Raw genomic sequence first — 25472 nt, forward strand, 5'->3', positions numbered from 1 at the left:
TCGTGTGCGTTTCCGGCATGATAGTGCTGTGTCAAACAAGGCATATTTCTAGACTGCCCCCGCTAGGACCCGGCCGCGGGGTCCTCGGGGAGCAGCCGGAAGTGCAGCGTGCGTGCTGGCTGTGCTAGGTCGCTGTGTGCGCTCCGCGTGTGCAGCCGCGTGGGCCATGGGGCGGCGGGCGAGGGCCCGGCGGCTGCAGTCGCAGCCTGAGGGCGCGGAGGACGCCACCGAGGGCGGCAGCAAGCGCGGACAGTCGGTAGGCCCCGGGGACAGCAAGGGCTCGGGTGTGCAGGCTTGCTCGTGGGCCGGGTTACCCGGGGTGGGGGGCTCGCTCACCCTTGGCTTTCCCGTCAGGACTGGGAAGGTGGGTATCCCGAGATCATCAAGGAGAACAAGCTCTTCGAGCACTACTATCAGGAACTCAAGATCGTGCCCGAGGGAGAGTGGGACCAGTTCATGGACGCACTCCGGGAGCCGCTCCCGGCCACCCTGAGGATCACCGGTTATAAAAGGTAAGTCTGGTGTCTTTTTCCTGCGGGGTGGTGGACTTGGGGACCCTGGAGGGGGCTTTGGGGTGCAAGGGAGCAGCCTGGGTTGCATAGGCGTTGCAGGTGGAAGATCAGAACATGCGCAACCCGAGAAAGACTCGGTTCCTGCGGGTGGGTGAACTGATTCGTCCATCCGAGGAACACGATGGAAAACTTGTGGCATCTGATTTGCCTCCTTTTTCCCCACCCACCATTGTACACCATCCCCACGATGTTGCAAATAAGAATAAAGCTGGGCAGAAATGCAGTTTTGTGTTTACCTTATTTTTTTTAAGGTATGTCTAACCGGTGCTCCCAGCTCAACACAGTAAACTAGAGGGGTTTGGGTTTTAGTTAAATTGATTTTGGTGCTTTGCAAATTGAATTCTTAAAAATTAACAGTGCCACAGTGTTAAGGAGGCTGCATACCTCTGGGTGACTAAAGAACATTTCGGAGTGGGTTTTAGTTTTATGATGTTTTTAGTATTAACATTAATGTACATATATATATATTATGCCACTGTGAAAATTACTTGTTTTTTTTTTTATAGCCATGCAAAAGAGATACTCCATTGCTTGAAGAACAAGTATTTTAAGGAGTTGGAGGACCTGGAGGTAGATGGACAGAAAGTTGAAGTTCCACAGCCACTAAGCTGGTAGGTACAAAATCCTCCCTCATCCTGGGCGTTTCGAGACAGGGTTTCTCTGTGACTTTGGGACCTGTCCTGGAACTAGCTCTTGTAGACCAGGCTGTCTGAATTCACAGAGATCCGCCTCCCTCTACTGCCCAAGTGCTGGGATTAAAGGAATGCATTTATGTTCTTGTCCCTTGGATGCATTTCTCAGCAGCTCCGTAATCACTGTTGGCATAAAGAGCCTGGGTGTGCTTTCCCAGCATCTTAAGTTGGTTTCCGCGATGCTTTTACCAACGTTAGACTGGTGTGGGTGTGTTCATAAATGACTGGCCAGTCGTGTTTCTCACAGAGTTCAGTCAGCTGGTTTTGGGTCCCGCCTCTTCGTTGATGTTCCTGAGTGATTTTTCTCACTTCTGTTTACAACCCTGAGTTTCAGGTAGATGCTCTCTCTTAAAAAAGGGAGAATAGACTCCGCTTGGCAAAGCCTCGCCAAGGGCTGGTATGGCTCATGTCCCAATGTTTCCCTTCACAGCCTCTGAGCAGGTTGTCTTCCTTGTGTCCAGTGGCCAAGCATTCACGCTCCCGTGATAGACAGCACTTTCATCTCCTGGGATGCCTGAAGGCTAAGGGGTAGGATACCTCATGCAGTACCCTGAGTGCCCCGTAACAGCCCAGATGCTTCATAACATATGCTGAACAAACTTACAGACTTCAGATAGGGGGATAGAATTTTCGCCAACGAACATTTATTAAGTCGTTGCCATGTAAGGGTGAATTTAGTAAAGTCTTTTCTGGTAGTTTTGTAAGTCTTGGCTGTATTATGCTTTTTATTTTGAGACAGGGTGTCTTGTAGCTCTGGCTGATCTGGACCAGGCTGGCCTTGAGATCATAGAGATTGAGTGCCTTGATTCCCTTCTGTTGGAATTAAAGCCCTGTGCCACTGTGTCTAGCATTTTGACTATTTGTAAGTTGGTGTTGTCATCTTTCATTTTTAGGTAATCTTTTGTGGTTACAACCCAAGATTAGGGTTTTGTCAGTCATGGAATATAGCTGGCCTTTTCTCAATGGCCATTTGAATTTGCAGTGTCCTTAACATAGTTAGGTACAGCATGTTCATAAAAAGGAGTACTGGATATCAGACGCTAAAATCAGTGTGCAGCGATGATCTAAACCTAATGTCACTGCTGCAGAGTACAGTCCTGAAGCTTTATGCCCCACTTCCGGGTTATGTGTTCAGGTCAGATTTTAATAGTTAGGAAGATATATAGCAACGTGTGTTGCTGCAATGAGTCAGTGAGAACGGAAGGCTGCTTTGGTTATTGACTAGTTAAAGTATGGAGGCTTCTCAGTATCTAGCTTCCTTCCGCCTGGTAACTAGCCAGCTGACTGACCTCGAGTTTGAGATGGTATTAGTGGTGCTTGTGCATTGCTTGCTGTGGAGGCTGCTGGCCTCTTTTTTTCCCGTGGAGTTACTACTTTACATCTCACCTAGAGATGTTTGTTCCATAAGCCTTTTACAGTGATTGGGCAAGAAGGCTTTACAGGTGAGGAAGCCTTTGTCCACCGGCCTCGGCCGGTCAGCAGGAAGTCACTTGAGGAAGCATCTGTGGGATGGCTTGCTGTTGTAGTCATTCTGTTCTCCACTTTCCAACAAACAGAGCAGACTCCTTGAGCAGCCCTTGGACACCTCGCTGCAGCTCGTGCCCAGCTGCTTTCCTGTGCCACCTTCTGCAGTCACACCCAGGTGTGGGGCAGAGCCTCCCGAGGAAGGGCATCGTAGGTGGGGAAGAAAGTGGCTCTCTGACATTGGCCGGCAACGGACTGCTGCTGTGCTGTTTTCTGAACACAGCTGGGAAATGAAAAAAAATTGAATGCTTTTGGTTTCCAGTCGATAGCTTTTCCCATTATCAATGGCAGTTCTTTAATCAGGTTTACACGTCAGTGTGGGACACTTGGAAATCTCAGCAGTCAGACAGCAACTTTCTGAGACTTGTGGTTTTCTGTTCAGAATGCAGCTATGGGGTATTCTCTAGCCTTTGGCCACAGTGGGGTGTAATATAAAAAGATAGCAGTGCTGCTTCTGTTTTTCATAAAACCTCTAATAGGTTTTAAAATCCTTTAAGACACTGATTTTCTTGGCAGCCAGCTCACAAAAAGATGACACACAGACTTATTAATAACAAAAGCTTGGACTATAGCTTAGGCTTGTCCCACCAGCTCTTATAACTTAAATTAACCCATTTCTGTTCACCTATATGTTGCCACATGAGTCATGGCTTTTCTTTCTCCTGCTTGTCTGTTTCCTTTGCCTCCACGGGCGAACTCTGCCTTTCTCCTTCCCAGAGCTCTCTCTGTCCCCAGAAGTCCTGCCTATCCTCTTTTCCTATCTAGCTATTGGTCATTCATTCAGCTCTTTAGTAAACTATTCAGAAGGTGCTTTGACAAAGACATATCTTCACAGTGTAAAAAAAAATATTTGCCATTAGCTGGGCGTTGGTGGCTCAATCCTTTAATCCCAGCACTCGGGAGGCAGAGGCAGGCGGATCTCTGAGTTCAAGACCAGCCTGGTCTACATAGTGAGTTCCAGGACAGCCTCCAAAGCCCAAAAAAAAAAAACTATTTGTCATTGCCTAGTTAGGTTGCATTAGCCTTTGATCCCTGTACTTGGGACACGGTGGCAGGCAGAAGTCTAGCCTGGTCTATATGGAGAGCTCTGAACAATCCAAAGCTGCATGAGATCCTGTCTTTAAATATGTATGTGTGTATGTGTGTGTGTATGGTGTGTGTGTGTGTGTGTGTGTGTGTGTGTGTGTGTGTGTGTGTGTGTGTAGGTATGTTTGCTGGCTACTCTGAAGACTTACGGTCAATTCGTTGTTTTTTTCCTTATTCATTTTCACTTTTGCATTTAGCTATTTGGAAATTTAAAACATTTTACTCAGGAGATCAGTAGCTGTCATGCTCACTACAGAAGACCTTGAAGCTTATTGTAAACTTACTAGATATTGACCCATAGGACCATAGAAGCAGCTATTTACTCAGACGATCTGTAGGTTGCTCACATACTTGACATGGAAATTCAGTTATTTCTAGTAAGTCTGAGTGGTATATGGCGTTCACACTGATTGCTCTGGGTGGCGTTCACACTGATGCTCTCAGTAGTGGTATATGGAGCTCACACTGACACTCTGGGGAGTGGTATGTGGTGCTCACACTGATGCTTTGGGGAGTGGTAAATGTCTTTCACAATGCCACTCTTGTGAGTAGTATATGGTACTTACACCGGTAAGTTTGGGGTTGCCAGAAATTATATAAGAGTTGGCATTTTGCTTCTCTGTGTTTCAGATGACACAGTGGCCCAGCAGATTTCTCAAATACAACTCTAGAAGCCAAAATGGGACGTGTCTATATTACTTCCTGTAGTGACCCAGAATGAATACCTCAGGTTTTTTTAGCTGCCTGATAAATTGAACATAGCTTCAAAGCACTGTGTGAGTGGGGGGTGCTGTGCATAAAAGTCCACACTCAGTCCTATTTTCATAATTTAGTAGACAGAACTTAATCATGGATGTCTTAAAACATGGCTATTGAATAGGGTCTTCAGATGTTGGAAGCTTGTTTGTCTCGTCACTCCCAAGTTTAAATCCACTTGTCTTTTCCGGTCAGCCTTATTTCATTGTTCCGGCTGCTACCATGGCTACAGATTGATACATAGAACCTTTGTGACCCTGCATTGTTGTCAGAGTTCATTATCGTGCTGCAGGCATAACAGCAGTGACACACAGACTGGTCACTGTCTCACCTGCTTAGTTTAACGTTGGGGGAACCAGGCGTGGTAAGCATTGTGCTGTGGGTCACTGCAGACCAGTGAATGGGTACAGGCCAGGTGTGTAGACACCTTTCCCAATCACTGACCTCATAAAGGTAGACTGCATAGATTGACACAGATGGCAAGAGAGGCTTCATCCTTCAGACTATATAGGTCACCCTGGCCTGGGGGTTAAAAGTGAGTGCATTGGTGGGCTCCCATCTTGTTGCCCTGTAGAACTGCTGTGTGCAGAAATAGAAAATTGGCTAACGTGATATATTTGTCAAACATTTAAATGTCTGCTGCATATACATGCCTTATTGTATGAAAATGGTGAATCTCTTAACTTTGATCTCATCTCTTCTTAGGTACCCTGAAGAACTTGCTTGGCACACAAATTTAAGTCGAAAAATCTTGAGGAAGTCCCCACTGTTGGCAAAGTTCCATCAGTTCCTGGTTAGCGAGACTGAGTGTGTAAGTGGGCTCTGGGCGTGCAGGGCGTGGGGAGGCTGCAAGCACAAAGTGAACTTCCACTGTAGAGGGCGCATAATCGGGCCTCACTAGTTACGCAGTACTGACCACCCTGCTGCTTGTTTCAGTGGCCGACTCCTGTCACCGTTGTCAGTTTGTCTTACTATCTCCTCTGTGGATTGACAGTGTAGCACTAGGCAGTCACTCGTGGTACTTCTGTTTGGTATACACTCCTTTTTCTTAGACGTGCATTCTGTTTGCCTGTCATACATACAGAGGACAGGATTTTATGGCCACTTAGTGGACTATGGAAGTTGTCTAGTTTACTTTTTAAGGACATTGTTAATTTCATGCTTAATCTTGCCATGTCGTTTTTCTGTATTTGACTTTTGCCAATGAAAACAAATGGTTGTAGCTAAGAGTAGCTGTGGTTCTCGAAGGCACTGTCCTTCCAGGCCGCTTTGAGCAGTTTTAGTCACAGGTCTGTAGCCAGAGGCACCCACAGAACAGACACTGTCTTTTCATGTAGTGGATAAGTGTGCTCCCCTGATAAGGAGATCCAGGGAGGAAAAGGATTATTGCCCGACGGCCACTTTTTTTCCTACACTAAATTCCAGCTGCCTGCTGCTCTGTAGATAGGAGACCACCCTTGCTATCACCCAACCCTGTGCCTAAGAGAACCTAGACTGTGGTCCTAGCCTCCAGTATCATAGCTCACATTCTACTCTTGATGTTAGTGGACAATTGTTAACTAGATAGCAGGTGACTGCCCATTAATTCAGAAATCTCTCCTCACTGACAGTTTTGTGTGGTAGTAGAAATCTTCCTGTCCTGGGAAGATTATGGGACCTTTTCCTATTGCCCTCAATACATGTCTGATTTGAAGTGCTGTTTTTCTTACTGTTTCTGGTTTTCTCCCCAAGGGAAACATCAGCCGGCAGGAGGCTGTCAGCATGATCCCCCCACTGCTGCTCAATGTTGAGCCCCATCATAAGGTAGTGTATCAGGTAGAAGGGAGGAGGGAGGGCAGGTACGTGCACAGCGTGGAAGAATGGTAGGGATGGGCTGATGGGCTGGGCTGTGTCCACTCTGCTGAACACTCAGGAGCATTAGCCTCTCCCTCTGCTTTCGTCTGATAAAGGTACATTTTAAGCTTTTGTATTTGTAGTTTTGTCTTCTTTCTTACAATACACAGAGCTGCACGTGAATTTCTTAAATGGTTTTTGTTTTTAACTTAGCAAATTAAAACTATACAGATACAGCCTGTGATCTTCCTGTCTAAATCACACTGACTCCATGGAGCTCATTAGTGCTGGACACCATTGCATAGTTTTTAAGTAAATTGTCTTTGTCCACACAACCTTCTGGGAACAGATGAGGAACAGGAAAAAATGAAGGGACTGGACCCTGGCTGTGGAGTGACATTCAATGTCATACTGGGATGGTTCCTGTTCTTCCTTCCTAATTCTACAGCTTCCGCTCTGTTCTCATCCCCGTGCAGACCGTGCCTCTCTTACTGTGTCGTGTGACTTCGCTCATCCCTGTGTGGACTGTGTCTCTGTTGTCATGTGACTTCTAAGTTTTATGGGCAGAGAACATTCTCTGCATCATGTAGAAGTGTAGTTTATTTAGGTCTTGGAATGCAAGTCAGCATATTAGAGTGACTCACAAGATGGTTTAAGATCAAATATAGAGCATTACAGCTTTCTAAAAGTAACTCGTTCGTTTTTTTTGTTTGTTTTATTTTTGTTTTGTTTTATTTTTTTTTGTAGATCTTAGACATGTGTGCAGCCCCTGGATCCAAGACCACACAATTAATTGAAATGTTGCATGCAGATATGAGTGTCCCCTTCCCAGGTAATCAATCACTGTGGGGGCAGAGAAGCTGTTTTGGTGGGTTGTGGGCGAGGAAAATTCCTCCCCCTTTCTGCTTCCTGGGCAGCGAAGTGACTTTACTGAAGGTTGCATGCTGTGTTGATGAGATCTCAAACCAGCATGAACAGACTGTCCCTTTCTGTCTGTGCTGTCTAATGGGAAATAGGCAGGTGTTTTGTCAGGCCTTCTCATAGTATACAGACCACTTTTGAACCTGGGTAGTAACGCCCGTGCTCTGTTCAGTTTCTGCCATAGGTGAGGTGTAGTGGCTTTTGTTCCTGGCTGTTGCTGTCAGTCCCCTCCGTTCAGATCCCTTCCCCTTTCAGCAGTGGGTTGTGGCAGCAATCGGTGCTACACTGAAGTGGTCTGAGGTATGCAGTGATGTGGGGAGGCAGCAGAGCACTCATAAGGTGGCCCGCAGCCCTCTCTGCAGTCTGCCAGTGTCTCCCCTGCTCGCTGGCTTTTAGAAGCTGCCCGGCCCCGGTTAGTTGCATACTTACTAACAATGTGGGTGTTTTCCCCCTACTTGTTTGGTTGTCTTTTTTTTAAGCCCTTATTTTTTTGGTAGATAATAATTTCCCCTAAAGCATCTGTATTACCTGTTTTTAATTATTTCCATGTTGTCAGTAAAGGGCCTTGCTTAGCTGGCAAGAGCAGTTTCCTCTCTGTTTTCCTGATGTCTTGTGGTCCTGGACTTTAGGAAGAACGGTCCTGGCTGTAAATGCTGTTAAGCTTCTTTTGTCTTTTTTGCTGAAGTGTGGGAGGAACCAGAAACGAGCTTGGACACCACTTGGGCAACTTCCCAGGGTGGTTCTGAGGGATACCAAGCATCGTATCCCAGGGTCGGTTGATGGCCTCAGGTGACAAGACCCTACCTGATCTTCATTCTAGAGCAGAGTTCTGGCACGTGGGCAGGGTGTTGTGTGCCTTTCTGTCTTCATCTCCCTCGTAATTAAAATCTTAGAGAAGTCATTAGCACAACACTTTAAGCTCAACAGGGACAAAGTTAATAGCTGCTAACAAATGAGACTTGAGGTATTGATAGTTTGGGGCATCTTAAAAGTCCATGCATTGACAGTTAGCTCCTTTCCCTTTTCAAGAAAGTCTCGGCCGCAAGTCTGACATCTCTCACAGCTTTCCTTCTCACTGCCGACCAGAGGTTGTGGTTATGTGTTTCAGGGAATGGTTCTACTTCTGCTGCATCTCACCTGACTACAATTTTATGTTCCTAGAGGGATTTGTCATCGCGAATGACGTGGACAACAAGCGCTGCTATCTGCTCGTTCATCAGGCCAAAAGGCTGAGCAGCCCCTGCATCATGGTGGTGAACCATGATGCATCCAGCATCCCTAGACTCACAGTAGATGTGGATGGAAGGAAAGAGGTTCTCTTCTATGATCGAATTTTATGTGATGTTCCCTGCAGGTATCTATCTATATTATTAAGGGGCCAGGAAGTCCAATCCCATGCAGATTAGGTTAAATGACATGGCACATGGTTGGTGTGCATGGTTACTGTGGCCAGGAATATGGAGAAGAGTGTTATGCTTCTGGGATAGGACAGTGATAAACGGCTCCAGAAGAGAGGTGACATCTGTTTGACACTGATGCACGTACACACGCGTACACACACCCTAGGATGTATTTCAGGATATCATTGAATCCATTTGCATCTCAAACCAAGTATTCTCTTCTTAGAGTGTACATATTAAAAATGTCAGTAGGCTGTGTAGTGGTAGCGCACGCCTTTAATTCCAGTACTTGGGAGCAGAGGCAGGCGGATCTCTGTGAGTTTGAGGCCAGCTTGGTCTACACAGTGAGTGCCAGGACAGACTCCAAAGCTATACAGAGAAAACCCTGTCTTGAAAACAAACAAAAAAAGTCAGGGTTTTCTTTTACAGTTTGTTACTTAGTTCAGTGAGAGAAATTTAAGAATTGAAACTTTGTAAAACTCATTTTACCTGTATATTGATACTTCAAATTTAATGGCAGAAATGTTAGAGAATTAGACTTTATGTAGAAACATTGTCTTACAAGGAAAGACCCTGTCCTATTCTAGACATGGTTCAGAAGTAGGTGAAAACCCACATGATTAATAGTGTGCATTTGTGGAAACCAGAGCTCAGAATCTGCAGGACAGAACTAGTCAGATTGCTTAGGGAACCTCTTTGGAAGGGTGTCATTTTCTTAAACATTTGTGCTGGTAATGGAACTTAATTTGAAATTTAACTGCTAGCACTAAGTGTGGCTGAGTTAAAGTGCATGGAAACTGAAACTTTAGAACTGTATGTATGAACTTGAAAGCATGGTCTACCTTAAATACCTTAGAGCATGGTGAGGAAACTTGTAACATTCTGTGTGAAGCATCATAAATTCATGAGTCATGAATTCTCTCCTTTCCTTGGTTTGAATATTCTTTAACAACCTGGCAGTAGTGGTGTACACCTTTTATCCCAGCGCTCAGGAGGCAGAGGCAGACCAATCTCTGAGTTAGAGGCCAGCCTGGTCTACAGAGTTAAGTTCCAGGACAGCCAGGGCTACACAGAGAAATCCTGTCTCCAAAAACCAAAAGGGGAAAAATAATCAGCATGGAAATCACAATGTTCTTTTACCTCAAGGATCTCCTGTTTTCTACCTATGTGGTCTTATAATCAAAAGAAAAAAATTTATATACTGAAAATACGTTAGTTTTACAAAACAGTTGGTCATAGGTTGAAGAAATTCCTGAAATTATGGTAGGGTTTCTACCTTAGGAAGCCTCTCATCCAGTCAGGGAGGGGATTATATGTCGGGTCTTGCCAGTCTTGTGGGCCTGTTCCTGAAACACAGAGAAAGGAAGCCTTGCCGAGTTGTCAGCTAGGGCAGCAGCAAACCCTGGGAGATAAGTAGGGCCATGGGAGCCTGTCTTGTAAAATGCACATGCAAGTAATTTTCATCAAGTCAATGGAGGAAGTGAGAAAGTTGGTAATAGTATTGAGTCAGCTTGATTGAATTTGCTGTGGCAAAACCTTTGCAAGTATAATTCTGGTTTTAAAATGTCATTTTTTTATAATCCGTTTTCTAAGTAGCATTTATGTAAGGGCCTGTCTGTGTTCTAGGTACACAGATAGATTAGTGTTGCTGGTGTAGGCTGAACATCCCCTGATTTGAAAATTTAAAGTGCTTCAAAACCCAAAACATTTGAATCCTTGTCAGATCTGCAAGTGAACAGCCAAACCTGAACTCAAGTGACAAGTCACAGCCAAAACACTGTGTACTCAAAATGGCCTGTGATTATCTTCAGGCTGTGCATGTAACATGCATACAAAACAAATGGATTTGTGTTTAGAATTGGTTCTCCTCGCATACTTCCAAAGACACCCAGAGCTTGTTTTCTCAGGAGCACTGTGACTGTGGAAGGCTTTGCCCATGGAAGGAGTCTCTTAGAGTTGATGAGGGTTCTGCTCTGTCCGTCCTTCCTTTGGGAATCGGCTCTGTCTGCTGTGAGGATGGAGGTGCTGTAATCAGTTTTCACAGTACCTGTTTTACAGTGTAGCCTGGGTATGACATGCCGGTGAAGCATCTACCCAGGCAGGGCTTGAGTTAAATGTCTCCTTTGCAGTGGTGATGGCACGATGAGAAAAAACATTGATGTTTGGAAGAAATGGACCACCTTAAACAGCTTGCAGCTCCATGGGTAAGTGAACTGTGTAGGAGTGAACCCCACAAAGCTACCCGCCCAACAGGGCGGGGTCAAGGTAGAGATAAAAGGTAGTGAAAGGAAAAGGGGCCTCCCTCGTTTCTCCTGGAAGCCAGCCACGCTTCTAACTCCTGGTATGTGCGACTCTCTCTCTCCCTGATAAATAAATATATTGTTTTTCCCTATATGGCCTCGAGTATCGTTATAGAACTGGCTAGAGTCAGACAAGCATCATCTGACTGACCATCCAGGGCTGGCACTTGGAGCCACAGTTAATAGCTGCCTCATGAGAGTCTACTAAGCAATGGTTCTCAACCCTTTGGGAGTCGGTTATCAGGATCCTACATATCAGATATTTACATTACAATTCATAGCAGTAACAAAATCACAATTAGGCAGTAGCAATAAAACAATTTTATGGTTGGGGTCACTATATGAGGAACTGCACTAAAGGGTCAAAGCATTGGGAAGGTTGAGAACCATTGCTTTAAAGCCATTAAGAGTAGTAGCTGCTATTTTTATTCTGTCAAGATGTGTATTTATTTAAATGGACTTTTATGACCATCTCACACAATATTGGAAGCATGCATTTCCTCCCTTGTAATTACCTTGGATAGCATGTTAGTACACATTGTGTTTCCTGCCTTGTGTGTTGCATTCTTTCATATTTCTTAATTTCATGCCTGAACGCGTATATGTACACATTATGTGTGCTTAGTGCCTGTGGAGGTCAGAAGATGACATTAAATCCTGGGACTGGAGTTATAGGTGGTCATGAGCCAGCATGTGGATGCTGGAACCAAACCTGGGTCCTCAGCAAGCACTGTTGACTGCTAAGCCTTCTCTTCAGCTCACATACAGATTTCGGTGACTCTTTTTAAAGAGCTTGGTCTTTTTTCTTTTAACATGAGCACTTGTCCTTCTATGTGTGGTGGGATGGGATGATCTGGTAGACTACTAAAAACCGACTGCCAATAATTTAATTGTGCTTATTAAACACTACTTCTATTGTAAACTGGAGGAAAAGGTTTGTATTTTCCATAGAAAAATCTCATATCTGAATAAATTTGAAGGTTTTTAATAGAGAAATTCTCCAAATAATGTACTTTTCTTGCTAAACTGTCGAGAAACATGGCAGAACAGAGAACTATAAAAGTAGATTTCTCTTTAAAGAACGAACACAAGTGGCTTCTATAAGATTGCATTAACTCCATTTGCAACCCTGAGAAGCACTTTTTTTGTTCCTTATCATAGTCTGTGTGTGACGGGGTAAGTAGGTGGTCTGCGGCCCTTGCGCTGGCTGTTGTGTTAACCTGTGGTCCTCCCTCAGCCTACAGCTCCGGATTGCAACTCGAGGTGCAGAGCAGCTGGCAGAAGGGGGCAGGATGGTGTACTCCACATGTTCCTTGAATCCCATTGAGGACGAAGCGGTAATAGCAGCCCTGCTGGAGAAGAGTGACGGTGAGCATGTGAGCTGACTCTTAGGGGACAGTGAGCACATGACGGGGGAAGGGGAGGTTGGGTCCTGATTATTTGCATGTGTGTAACTCTAAGTCAGGTATCCATTTAAAAATAGGTTTCTGTGATGCGTTTGTCATATTTTGTGAATTGCTTAGAATCTAAAGGCTTGAGGACAAAACTTTGCTCCTTTTTCGTTTAATGATGAAATGATTTCCATTATGTCAGGTCCTTACGACATTGGTGTACGTAAAGGTGTTTAGTAGGGTAGAAGTCCCATTAACTGCAGCACAGCATGCTAGGAATTGTCACTATTGTGCAGCTTTTAACCATTGTCCATCTCATTTTCTCATCCTATGAAATCCAGTAAGTCGCTATGCCCTCTGCTTGGATTTTTCTCCTCTGGACTTCTGGTCCTGGGGTCCTCCTCGTGCCGGTGGTCATAATGTAGCTGTCTTCTCATGATGGCCTTGTTTGCCGCTGGATCATCAGGGAGTGACACTGGGACTGTGACCACGGTGTGTTGAGAGTCTCTGAGACAGCTTGCTCTCTGTGCTTTGGGATGTGCATCTGGAAGGGGTTTGCTGAACCCTCTGGAACTAACTCTTCCTGTGTTGAGGATTTACAGGACAGCATCATTGTCCATTCTGTACATGGGTTCCAGTTGCATCTTGTCCTTGCCAGACCTATGTTGTTTTGTTAGTACCCATCCCACTGGGTGTAAGGTCTTAGCACACTAAATTACACTGAGCCACCAGACAGACAGCTTTTTAAAATACTTCAGTTTTAGCATTCTGCTGAAGTGTTAACTTTCCTCTGTTAACGTGCATTGGAGTTTTCCAAAAGCAAGCAGTAGGTTTTCTCTGTGTTTGAACGTCATATCCACCAGTGTGCGATCCTCACAAATACAGAGGAAATTAGACATAACTAGGAATGAGCACTTACATACCCTTGCGTCACAGCACCCACCACCTGATGTCCCTTGCCTGAGGGGTGTCACAGCTCTCTGGTCTGGGCTGTACAGTCTTTTCTCAGCTGAGTCCTGTAGATTGAGTTTTACTACATTGCATTTGTGTTCTTACACATTGGCCCTTGTAAAGATAGGATTTTGGAACAATTGTTCTGGTGGTGATGTTTAACATGTGGAGAAGGAAATGAGTGATGGCATATATGTCATTTCATGCTGGGGTCAGGTGAAAAGAACTGAACCAGCGCTGGCTGTTGGTGGCGCACCCTGAAATCCCAGCACTCAGGAGGCAGAAGCAGGCAGATCTCTGTGAGTTGGATGCCAGCCTGGTCTACAGAGTGAGTTCCAGGACAGCCAGAGCTGTTACACATAGAAACCCTGTCTTGAACCACCACCCTATCTCTGGGGGGTGTGGAGAAAGAATTGAACTTGCTCAGATTTATGTCTGTGCTAGCTGGACTTTTAGGAAAAATGGGATTGTGGTAATTAGAATTATAAACTCTGTATCTGTCTTTTGTTACAGCCTAGCCCCTCTTTGAGATGCATTTAACATAATCACAGGGTAGCTTGTTTCTGTCACTGTTCAATCGCAAGGCTAAGCCAGGAACAGGGCCTGTATTCTCAACATCTGCAAGAGGGAGACAGAGGACCTGGGTTCAAGGCCAGTGTGAGCTACACAGGTGATCCTTTTTAGAAAGCCCAGGGTGGGGATGTAGATTAGTGACAGTCCTTGGCTGGCAGGAACAGACCTTGGGTTTGATTCCCAACAGTGCTGAACCCTCTGAAAGTAATTGTAGGATTTGAAAGATTAATACTCTTTGGGGATGTCCTTTTGTTGATATAAAAAATGACTTTGATTTCTTGGTTTGACTAGAATGGATGCTAAATGCAGCTACTCTAACCTTAAGCAGTGACCTGATGGTGACAGGAGCCTTCCTTCTGTCATCAGGCCTGGCATTTGGTCCTAGTTACAAGTTTGAAACAGAGAATGGAGCAACAAAAAGTGCCTAGGTTCTGGCAAATGAGGTAGTACCAATCACTCAGAGTTGGATAAGCTCTGGAGGAGAGGTGCACACAGGCGTGGAGACTGCAGATGTGATGGGCTGGAGCTTATTGGGGACCAGCTCTGTCCTTGGATGTGGCCACTGGCCCCGCTGGATGGAGAACCAGTGTCTGCATGTTGTGTTTGCTTTGAAGGGGGAAAGCTCTTAGCAGGCTGCTTCTGTGAAAGCCTCTCCCCACAGGATCCTTTGGTTTATTCATACAGTTATACGGGCCCTCTCTGCTTCTCAGGGAGCTTTGTTGTTGTTTTCCACAAGTCTGTATTGGTAGCTGAGGTTAAATGGTGACTGATGTTCCCACTCTACAGCCTCCTGAAACGTCACTGTTGGAGACGGCAGAATCAGTGTGTTCACACTGCCCTGCCGTAAGGCAACTTTAGAAAACTTCCCAGGGTGTAAAACTTTATGGTTGAACTTCACTCTAGGGTGTTTGTTAGACAGAAAGGCATGAAGATGCAGATCACCTGACCAGTGTGTATATTGAGTTTTAATTTGCATTTTACGAATACAGTTAAATGACTTAGTAAAGTTACTCAGCTGAGTCTGTCACCACAGTCCAGTTTGAGGTTATTTTTTGCACCCCAAGAGGGTTCTTTGTGGCCATTAGCATTCACTCTTGGGCCTATCCAGGCCACTTACTGTCAGTGGACTTTGCTGGGTCTCTGTGAATGAGAACAGTGTGGCAGCCTGTATGGTTTTCCTCTTTTATTCCTAGGTGCTCTTGAGCTGGCTGATGTGTCTGCTGAGTTGCCAGGACTGAAGTGGATGCCTGGAGTCTCCCAGTGGAAGGTAATCCTGCGGTGAGGACTTTAGTTCAAAGGAGTAGGGACACCTGAAGGAGTTAAGAGCCACAAGTATTGGAAAACATTCGTGTTTGGGTATTGTGAATCAGTGCGTTCACAGATTCTGTTTAAAGACAAATGCTAGATTGCATGTGTTTTTCTGGTTTTGTTCCTCTTGTAGAACCTATCTTTGCTCTCATGTCCATATTAAAACCTTGCTGAGTATGTAGTGGTGATGGGGGGGGGGTTGCCATTCAACCTTGCTTTTATAAACCAAACCGTTCTCCTTTGACCTTTCCTGCCCTAGACAGTCGGAGATTTGGTTTTTTGTTTGTTTTTTAAGTAAATGAATAACCTGGTCAGAGGAATTGGTGATGTTTATTCTGGATTTGAGGGTGAACGCTGCTAGATAAGTTATTTGCCAAGCATGTTTTAGCTTTGTCTTTGCAAATAGTCTTTGTCTGGAGAGACGGATTAACCCTTTGTGCTGTGTGGGGAACTCACTTTTCCATGTGCCCTGGTGTACCCTTCATTATAGTAGCGCTGCTGGTCTCTCTGCAGGTCATGACTAGAGATGGGCAGTGGTTTGCAGGCTGGGATGAGGTTCCCCAGGGCAGGCACACACAAATTCGACCTACTATGTTCCCACCAAAAGACCTGGAAAAACTACAAGCGATGCATCTAGAGCGATGGTAAGTGTGGGCACTGCAGGCTTCGGAGTAGGGAGATGATCTGTCGCGTTGGTGAACTTGGTACCTGTTGGTTGCTACTGCCAATGTTTACAAATACTGGAACTGGTTAGAATCTCAGAGTTGATGCTTTGGAAACTGCATGAGCTTTTCATCCCTGATTCATTAGTGTGTAATGATTGAACAAAGTGATGACTTCGTTATGACAGCTCCATAAATGCATGCAGTGAGTGTCCCTTGATGATTGCATTCATTCCTCCATCCTCACGTGTTTGCCCTTGTCTTCCCCCTATTCTCCTCCATGGAGTTTTCAAAGATGATATGAGTGGGAACTCTTCTGTGAGTGGGGTTCATTGTCTGTGGTAGGGGAAGATCAGATCATTTGTATGATGTTTTATGTCTGTACTGTTTTAGCCTTCGAATACTACCACATCATCAGAACACTGGAGGCTTCTTTGTGGCAGTATTGGTCAAAAAAAGCATCAATGCCATGGAATAAGCGTCAGCCAAAGGTAAGGGCTTATAAATCCAAAATCGTCTAACAGGGCATTTGACCATACTACTGTTCATGCAAGACAAAACCTGTAAGAGTTGGTTCAGTTGAAATGCAAAGTGGAGGCTTTGAGGATGAAGATGTTTAGAGAGGCTAAGCCTAAAGGAAGGGGAATTCATCTGCATTTCAGATTTTCCAAAAAGTCGGTGAGAAAGGCCGAGTTTGAGTAGCACATTCTTTCTGCATCTTGAAGTTCAGCTACTTAACAGCAGTTGGAATGATAGGAGATTGACAGTGGGAAGGACTAGGGCCTTCTGACATTGTCCTATACCATAGGGGTTCATTCTGCCCCCTGTATGTCCTGGCTGTGAGTGAGGCGCTCCCTTCTCATCTGTGAGCAGTATGGGAAGTGGTTTCTCATGGCCTTCCCAATCTTCATACGTGGTCCCTCTTAATGTCATTCACCTCATCTGTGTTAGTCCAGCCATTGTTGGTGACTCATAAATTAGACTTCTGTGTTTATAGAATGTGGCCTGGAATTGTTATGCAAACCTCTGTTTCTTCAAGATCATCTTGGATTAGGACTACAACTGCTTAGCTTTTAAGAACAAAAAGGAACTGTTTTCTCAAAGGATTGCAGCCTTCTTTGGCCACAGTTACAGGTGGCCCAGGGTAACTCCTCATTCAGCTTCCAGTTGATGAAGACGGAGACCCTGTGCTTTGGGTGTCACCATGGATTTTATAGGCTAGAAAGGTCCTCACTTTAAGAGGCGTCCCAACTCCTTGGGTGTAAAGCTTACAGCTATTCTCTTTCCTGATAGAGGTAGAGTGCCAGCCATAGGCAGTCTTCGTTTTCCAGTGGTATACTTAAAAAAAAAAGTAAAATTAACTTGACTAATGCATTTTACTTAATGCCCATGTGTTCAGAATGCTGTTTCCAAGCAGTCAGGTGAGATTTAGTGTCAGGGTGCCTTGTGTGTTCTTATGATGTATTTTAATAGCAGCATGCATTTAGTTAGGTGCTTGGAGCTGGGGTTGAAACTAGATTCCTTTCTTATGCTCAGCACATGTTCCCCTCCCAGTCAGTTTTGCATCCAACTCCAGTGCGTGTGCTCTGGGAATGGTGCGTCATTGTTTGTATTAGTGGCATTTCTTTTCTGTGCTCTGGACCCATAGCTAGTGGTTCTGAGCTGTTGGGAACAGTCCAGCGACTGTTGTGAGTGTGCTGTAGGTTGACCTACACTGAAGTGCCTCTGGCCTCATGCTGCTTCTGCAGTGTAATGGGGCGTTTCCCTTTGATGAGTTGTCTTGCTTTTTAGAGTGCGTCATGTCATTTGCAGGGTTCCATGTTAGCATGTCGTGTGTCCTGTCATTCCCCACCCCCACCCCACCCCCCGCGTGCACGTGTGTGTGTGTGTGTGTGTGTGTGTGTGTGTGTGTGTGTGTGTGTGTGTGTGTAGTATGCTCTGCTGGAAGCACACTCTTCATGAGGTCATGTGTCTTACTAGTCAGTCCTGGATAACAGAACACTCAGAATTAAAGCCGCAGACATAGACACTGCTATGTCGTTTTGTCAGAGAGGCTGTGGACAGTGCGCTGTTGGAGATGTCTTTTGAGATTGTTGCTGTGACTTAGGAATGTGCCTGCACCGCAGCATGCTAAATTGTAATCTGACAGAGGAACTGAAAGATCTACTCTTACAGATCTTCTGACATGCAGAAAGGACACAACTTTGTAGATTGTTTGGTGTTGCTAGTAGTTGAGTCCTGGGCTGTGTGTCTAGAATACTGAGATACATCCCCAGGCTTATAAGAGCTTCCACATGTGACTAGAACCTTTTGCTTCTCCTCCAAGCCAGTTGTATTTTGTGGTTGCCCCCGGTCTGTCTTTCCCCCAGTTCCTGAAGCCCTGGAAGAGTGTTCCTCCTCCTTACTCACAGCCTGGAACAGTTTCCACAGCCCTCCTTTGGTTAAGTTTTAACAGTTTTGTGCCTGTGCCTAACCCAGCAGGACCCCCTGGTTAGCACATTCTCACATTTTTGTGAACTTCATATGCCGTCATCCGCCTGGGCCCTGTCATAGTTGCAGTCCCCAAATATCATACAAAACCTATATTAATTATGAAGCTGTTGGCCGTTTGCTTGTTTCTTACTGGCTAGCTCTGACTTAAGTATTTAACCTATAATTGTTAATCTAAGTATTTTTCTTACCAAAGAAAAGGGTCCAGACCTCTTACTCTGGTGGCCTACATCGTGTCTGTCTTTGTCTCTCTTTCCCAGAATCCTCCTTAACTCCTAGTCCCACCTATCTTGCTTCCCTATTGGCCAACAGTGCTTTATTGACATATATATAGGACTTCCCCATCAACTGTACCCAGAGCAGGCACAGGGGTACTGAGTAAGAACAGGCTGGCTCTGTAGGCCTCTACCAAGGGTAGCCTTTGGTGTTCTTTGTGGGACTACTGCGGAATCACCTCAGAATGAACAGTGTCTGCAGATTCCATTTATAAGAACAAACTCTGAAAGCAATATATTTAATAAGAAAATTTTGTTGTCGTTTAATGCCATAGAAAAGTACATACAATTGGTTTATACAAACATGATAGTTTTAATTTTCTTGCAGTGGTAAAGTGTGTTGCTTTATTGTGAAAATGAACTTGTTCCCCTTGACAGGTACAGAGTAAATCTTCAGGGCCCAGGGAGACCTCAGCATCCAGCTCTGTGGGTGCCACAGAGAGGAATCGTGGTGACCGCTCTGAGCTGGATGGGCAGGTGACCACTGGAGCTGGTGACTCAGAAGTAACACACACCACCGAGAACACGGAGTGTAGTGAAAAGAAAGATGGCGTGTGTGGGTGAGGAAAACTACCTCAGGGCATGTATACTAGATGGGGTCCCAGAGCCTTAGCCATGGAAATTTGCAGGGAGCAAGGACAGCACAGATTGTGTGCTAGGCCCTGCAGGCTAGAGAGCACCCACAGCTGCTGCCAGCACTGGGCACTGGGTGGGGCAGGTGAGGGCTGTGAGGATCCATGCTCCTGCCACACTTGCTGACGGACTTGCCACCTCTATATTCCGTCCTCAGCCCTCCTCCATCAAAGAAGATGAAGTTGTTCGGGTTTAAAGAGGACCCGTTCGTGTTCATCCCTGAAGATGACCCTTTGTTCCCGCCTATTGAGTAAGGACCGCCACTTGAAGCCCGCCTTAAACACATCACCAGCCCATACAGCTGGTGTTTTGTAATTAGATCCTTCCCCCTGATCTCAACTTAGACTTGGGTAGTGCGGGACAGGCGTACCAGCCTTACCACCCAGAGGTGAAGGTGACAGAAGACCGGTCCACCAGGACCCAATGGGAAACGAAGGGGAGAGTAGGTCTGGGTAGTAGTGGAGTTACCCTGCACAGGGGACACAGAGAAGCATATACTGTAAAAGCGTTACTGTTTGGCCCAGTGTGGGAGTCTGGGCTCCTCGTCATTGGAGTAGCAGTTGGCAGAAGAGCTGCTCCTGGAACAGCCCTTGGCCTGGCTATCCTCCAGGCACATCCTGCTTGTGCTCTAAGACAAGATGGACTGTGTTTGGAAGTGACATCTGCCCTGGGCTGACTGTGAGCAGTACCGCTCTGTTGACAGGAAGTTTTATGCCCTGGACCCTTCGTTCCCGAGGATGAATTTGTTAACGCGAACCACAGAAGGGAAGAAGCGGCAGCTTTACATGGTCTCCAAGGAGCTGAGGAATGTGCTGCTCAACAACAGCGAGAAGATGAAGGTGAGGGGCGAACAGGCAGGAGCAGGGCTGTGCCTACCCATGCTGCTTTCACTCTCGAGGAGCAGGGTCTCTCCCAAGGCAGTTTTCCTCGGGTTTGCCAGCCCAGCGCTGTGCCCCTAACAGTGCCATGGTGAACCGCCTTGTTCAGCTCCTCTTGGGTGTGCTGGGCTGTTGGGCGTGACATGAAGTGCTTCTGTCTTGATGCATACTGAGGTGTGTGTGACTTACTCTGGTGTTTAATGGTTGTCATGAGCTGTGGACATAGAAGCGGTTGGAACTGAGTTGACTCTTGGAAACCAGTTCTAGAAGGGGCTGTCTCTCTTCTCATCCCTTTCCAAAGCTGCTCATAGGTAGCCGTGTTACCCTGCAGTGGAACGGGCTGCAGTAAACAATTGTCCTTAACCCCTGTCTCATCTCATTTTTAACTTACAGGTCATTAACACCGGGATAAAAGTCTGGTGTCGAAATAACAGTGGCGAAGAGTTTGACTGTGCGTTCCGTTTGGCACAGGAGGTAATTTGGAAATGGAAAGTCCTAGTCATGGTGTGAGATAGCCAACAGAGGGCCTTAAGGCATGTCACTAGATTTCAGTACTTCAAGGTTTGCCGGAGCTGACCAGGCCACCTAAGAGGTCCTTGGGTTCCTCTAGGGCCTTGACCCAGGAGAGGGGCTTCACAGAGAAGCCCTCAGTAAAAGTATCCATGGGATCACAACTAACACTTCCCTGCCTGTCTGGACTCTTATAGGGGATCTATACATTGTATCCATTTATTAATTCAAGAATCATCACTGTGTCCATGGAAGATGTGAAGACACTGTTGACGCAGGAGAACCCTTTCTTCAGAAAACTCAGCAGTGAGGCCTACAGTCAAGTCAAGGACCTGGGTGAGTGAGAGAGAGAGTGTGTGTGTGTGTGTGTGTGTGTGTGTCCTTCAGGGGGCCTGCACATTTCTCAGTCACATGTGTCAGTGCACGCAGTCCTCTGGGTCCCACATCCTCACATTACGCCTCAGATTGAGGGAAAAAGAGTCGTGTCTGGCCGGGGCTATGCTCAGTTAACACAGGTCTTCCCTTAGCATGCCCATAGCCCTGGCTTTGGTACCCATAAACTTCATAGACTGAGCCTGCCTGTGATCCCAGCACTCAGGACATGAGTCAGGAAGGTCAGGTGTTCAAGGTCATCCTTGACTGCACAGCAAGTAATATGAGTAACGACTACCCGTAGTATGTTCACTCTGGAGGAAGTTTTACGTCATCTACAGATAACAACGTTACAGAGGCTGTAAGGAGGCTTGTGTAAATCCTTGACATTTCATATGAAATATTCAACCCCTTTTTGGTTTTTTTCCCCTTGTCCCTGTGGAACCACTACTGCTACTAGGCAGCACCGCCTGAGTTTAAAGCACCGGGGCCTGACTCTGAAAGCTGCACCTTGCTGAGCTGGACATTTTTTGGGGTCCTGGTCATGCGATCTCCCTCTTGACTCTTGCACCAATCTTGTAGGACTCTGGAGTTGAGGTTCCCCTCTGTTACTCTTGAGACCCTCTGGCAGTCTTGTTGCACTGCCCTCTTACGCTCTATAATTTCTGCATTAGGTCACAAGGTCATGGTGATGACGTCTTCACCAAGTCCCTCTTTTCCTTTGTTTGCATTCTTCCCACACGTGTCTGTTGGTGTACAGACAGCTCACTCTGCAGCTGCGTGGCTCTGGGCTTGTATGATTTTGTCTCACCCTGGTGTGAATCATAGGCATGCAGAGTTTGGACACTCTTCTCTCCCACTCCGTTTCCTTACAGAGCCACAGTAGAAAAGGAGAGATTATTTTAAAAAGAAACAGGAACTTTATATTTCTTCTTCTTTTCTATTCTTACATGAAGGGTTATTTTATGTCTTTCATTGGTTTGGCGTGTGTGTGCCATAGTGGGCGTGCAGAGATCAGAAGATGATCCGTACGAATTGGCTCCTTCCTCGCACTGTGGGCTCTGGGATCAAACCCCAGACTCCTGTCCTCGGGTTTAGACAGCAAGCACTTTCACCAGCTGAGCCATCTTGCTGGCCCTCGGCCTTCTTTGAGGTGGAGAGGGTTAGGACTTGGCGATTCTCATGTTACTGTGGGCTGGGTTTAGGAGTGTTGAGAATTGACCACTAGTTAAGTCTCAGCCTCCTGCTCCACTGAGAGTTGTCCTCTTGAAAACAACACACATGTCTTAGTTGTGGCTACTGAGTGAAAACCTTGGCACATGTGTCTGTTTCTCTTTTTCTCCAGCAAAGGGAAGTGTTGTGCTGAAGTACGAACCAGATTCTGCGTAAGTGTGTATGCCTCACTGTTGGATAAGTAGCTAGACACTGTTGCTCATGGTGTAACCCCACCCTTGAAGGCTAGGGCAGGAGGGTCCCAGGCTCCCACATTTTCAGGACCTTGCCCTTTGGGGAGTTCCAGGTAGCAAAGACAGTAAGATGGCCCCCACTGGGTTGGAGGAGGAACAGCAAACTGACTGCACCCATGGCAGGAATTGAAGGGGAGGGCACAGCTTTTTTATTTGTTTGTTTGTTTTTGAGAAGTTGCACATTGGTCATTAGGTGTAGCTAACAGGATGCTTAATGCTTACATGGGACCTTCTTTGTTGGCAGGAATCCAGATGCCCTCCAGTGTCCCATTGTGCTGTGTGGGTGGCGGGGAAAGGCTTCTATTCGAACTTTTGTGCCCAAGAATGAGCGGCTTCATTATCTCAGGATGATGGGCCTGGAGGTGTTGGGAGAAAAGAAGAAAGATGGGGTCATTCTTACCGATGAGAGTGTAGCTAGCCCAGAGCAGCCTGAAAACGATGAGGATGCCGAGCAGACAACACAAGAGGCCTGCGTCCCAGATGCCGTCACTGGTGACCCAGCTGCAGCTGAACCATCCCGGTGAAGATGTCTACACACTGAACTTCTAGCGTCTCTTGGTGTTGGAGATGAAATCCAGAATATCTTTAGCTGCCAAATGTATTGTTGGGGCCTGTACATGGGTGGGTGGCAGCAGTCTGGGGAGAGTTGTGTTTTCTAGCCTTTAGGAGTCATACTGGCTGATCCATGTCTCTGCTACTAAAGGCTGATGCAAAACAGCCTTTGCAGAAGTTTGGGTCCCTTGTTGGGCCAATATTGGCCTAGTCTTTTAAAAATTATTTATAGTAAAAACTACAACTCTTTAGGAAACAGCTCTATGCTTTAATAACGTTTGAGCTGCATTGGTGCGCCCGTGCGGTGATGCTGTCACCTGACGCCTCAGGTGACTTCTGTGCCTTTGTGATAAAGGGTGAAGTAAGTGATCCCAGAGTGAAGACTGGTGAATCATGACAGTAGTTTTGGGGACAGTTCTGTGCTTACCTAGCAGGTGCTTTAAGTGGGGTTGCACTTACTTGGGTCATGAAATAAAGAGCTATTATGATAACGTGTCTGCATGTGACTTTGATTTGTCCTTCATTGCTCACAGGAGAGAAAGCCCAGCCCTCTTGTCTGATATAAGCACTGAAGCAGGGCTACCATGCGGTTGTCAGCCAGTGTGTCCTGCCTGAACAGCTTCCTGCTTCAGTGAGGTACTGAGGCTGGACTGAGGGGTGCTGGATCCTTGACCTGGTTTCAGCACAGAACCAACCTGGTGCTGGTTGACCCATCGACTTTTCGGCGTGTAAGAATGGAGAGGCAGAGCAGGGTGGAACTCTACTGTCTCCTGCCTGGCTTCCAGTGTGCTAGCCCGCTTATGCTTACCCTCCCCAGCCGTGCTCCCTCTGACCCTGCGGACGTGGAGGACTTCGTGCCGCTTTCCCTGTCAGCCCTTGGTACTGAACAGCCGCATGCTCAGAACTGACTGCTGATCTCATCAGTGTGCACACACGCAGGGCATACATGGCACCTGCTTATACCTGTCTCTTCCCTGTCGGCAGTGTCTGCCTCCCACTCAGACCCTCCAGGGAGGGTCTTGGAGCGTTTCCTTCCTTCCTGTGTATGTAATGTACTTGGTCTGTGCTGTTGATCAACAGTGACAGTCTGGGGTCTTCCTGTGTATGCCTGTTGAACAGTACTGCTTCTGAGACAAACAGCAGCTCCGGGAATTGAGCTGGACTTGTTGACTGTTGACATCCCCTGGGGAGGGTCACAGGACCCTCACCTGAAGGTCCACCTACACCATACAACACGTTGTAACTCTGTCTCTAGGTGGGGCTAGAGAATATATCCTGGAGAAGACTAGGGTGGGATCCATAAGTGGCCGTGGGAAAGCCATCTGGCAGTTAACACTTGTGGGGAGGGGCACCTGTGCCGCTGAAGTAACCCTCACCGGCTCTATCAGTAATCCCAGTAAACTCAGTGGTTCCCCAGAATGAACCTTGGTAGAATTGTGGAGCTGGTGAAGCTTGTCTGGACTCCTAGGAGTTCCTTACTCCAGAGGAGGACTTTAGCAACAGTGGGCCTCTAAAAATAGGTTATGAGTATAACCTTGAGATGCGAAGGCCACTGAGCCGTAACCATTGGAAGCAGCTCACTGCCAACAGTACAGTGCCATTCTCAGCCGGCGCTGCACAGGCTGCCTATCTTGTGATTTCTTCCCGTGTGTGGGTTAGGGTGATAGAATATTGTTGGGTTTTTGTGTTCAATCAGAGCAGATAGGTAGTGCGGCGGGGACTCATGTCACCATTGGTTTTATGTCACCTCACATGGTAGCAGCTTTGTGCATTGAATCTCCTGCCTGCATGGTTCCCCACTCAGATGTTAGTGTTTTACAGGGAGGTCTTTGAAGACTGTTCTTTTTGGGTCTTTTCCTGTCCCACCAGCCTGCTCCCAGATAATGACTTGGAGACTTTTTACTAATTATGAAAGCTTGGCCTTAGCTCATGCTTGTCCCACTAGCTCTCTTAAATTAACCCATGTAACTTACGTCCTGTCACGTGACTCAGTTAACTCTGGTCTATACCACATACCCGACTTCTGAGTTCCTCTGGCGTCTCCCATTCTCCTAGGTTCACCTGCTTACTCTCTCTGCGGCTGGGAGTCCCACCTGTACCTCCTGCCTAGCTATTGGTGGTTCAGCTTTTATTACACCAGTCACAGCAGTGTTTCTACAGTGTACAACTATCCCACAACATGGTTGTGTTATGTAGTCCAGGCGTCCTGAGCTTGAAACATCCTGCTTCAGCATCCCAGATGCTGGGTTTATACCCACCAGTGAATGCCATCATCTAGAGACCCTCTCAACCCACGAACCTGCTCACACTCTTCTGGGAGTGCGGGC

The 25472-nt window shown here is 46.4% G+C and overlaps 1 protein-coding gene across 1 annotated transcript; it reads left to right on the forward strand.

The window, feature by feature from the left end:
• Positions 1 to 77: 77 nt before the first annotated feature.
• On the forward strand, positions 78 to 23636 carry Nsun2 (NOP2/Sun RNA methyltransferase 2). The gene is given in 20 exon segments (XM_005065454.4): positions 78 to 256; positions 355 to 512; positions 1079 to 1183; positions 5336 to 5441; positions 6362 to 6433; positions 7211 to 7295; positions 8546 to 8738; positions 10914 to 10988; positions 12322 to 12452; positions 15193 to 15266; positions 15821 to 15951; positions 16363 to 16420; positions 16422 to 16460; positions 19113 to 19294; positions 19525 to 19617; positions 20071 to 20206; positions 20639 to 20719; positions 20953 to 21091; positions 22473 to 22512; positions 22838 to 23636. Coding segments are annotated over 20 exon segments (2268 nt in total). The 5' UTR covers positions 78 to 166; the 3' UTR covers positions 23118 to 23636.
• The last annotated feature ends 1836 nt before the right edge of the window (positions 23637 to 25472 follow it).

This window comes from Mesocricetus auratus, unplaced genomic scaffold (genome assembly GCF_017639785.1).
Source record: "Mesocricetus auratus isolate SY011 unplaced genomic scaffold, BCM_Maur_2.0 Super-Scaffold_100015, whole genome shotgun sequence".
Lineage (NCBI taxonomy): Eukaryota > Metazoa > Chordata > Mammalia > Rodentia > Cricetidae > Mesocricetus > Mesocricetus auratus.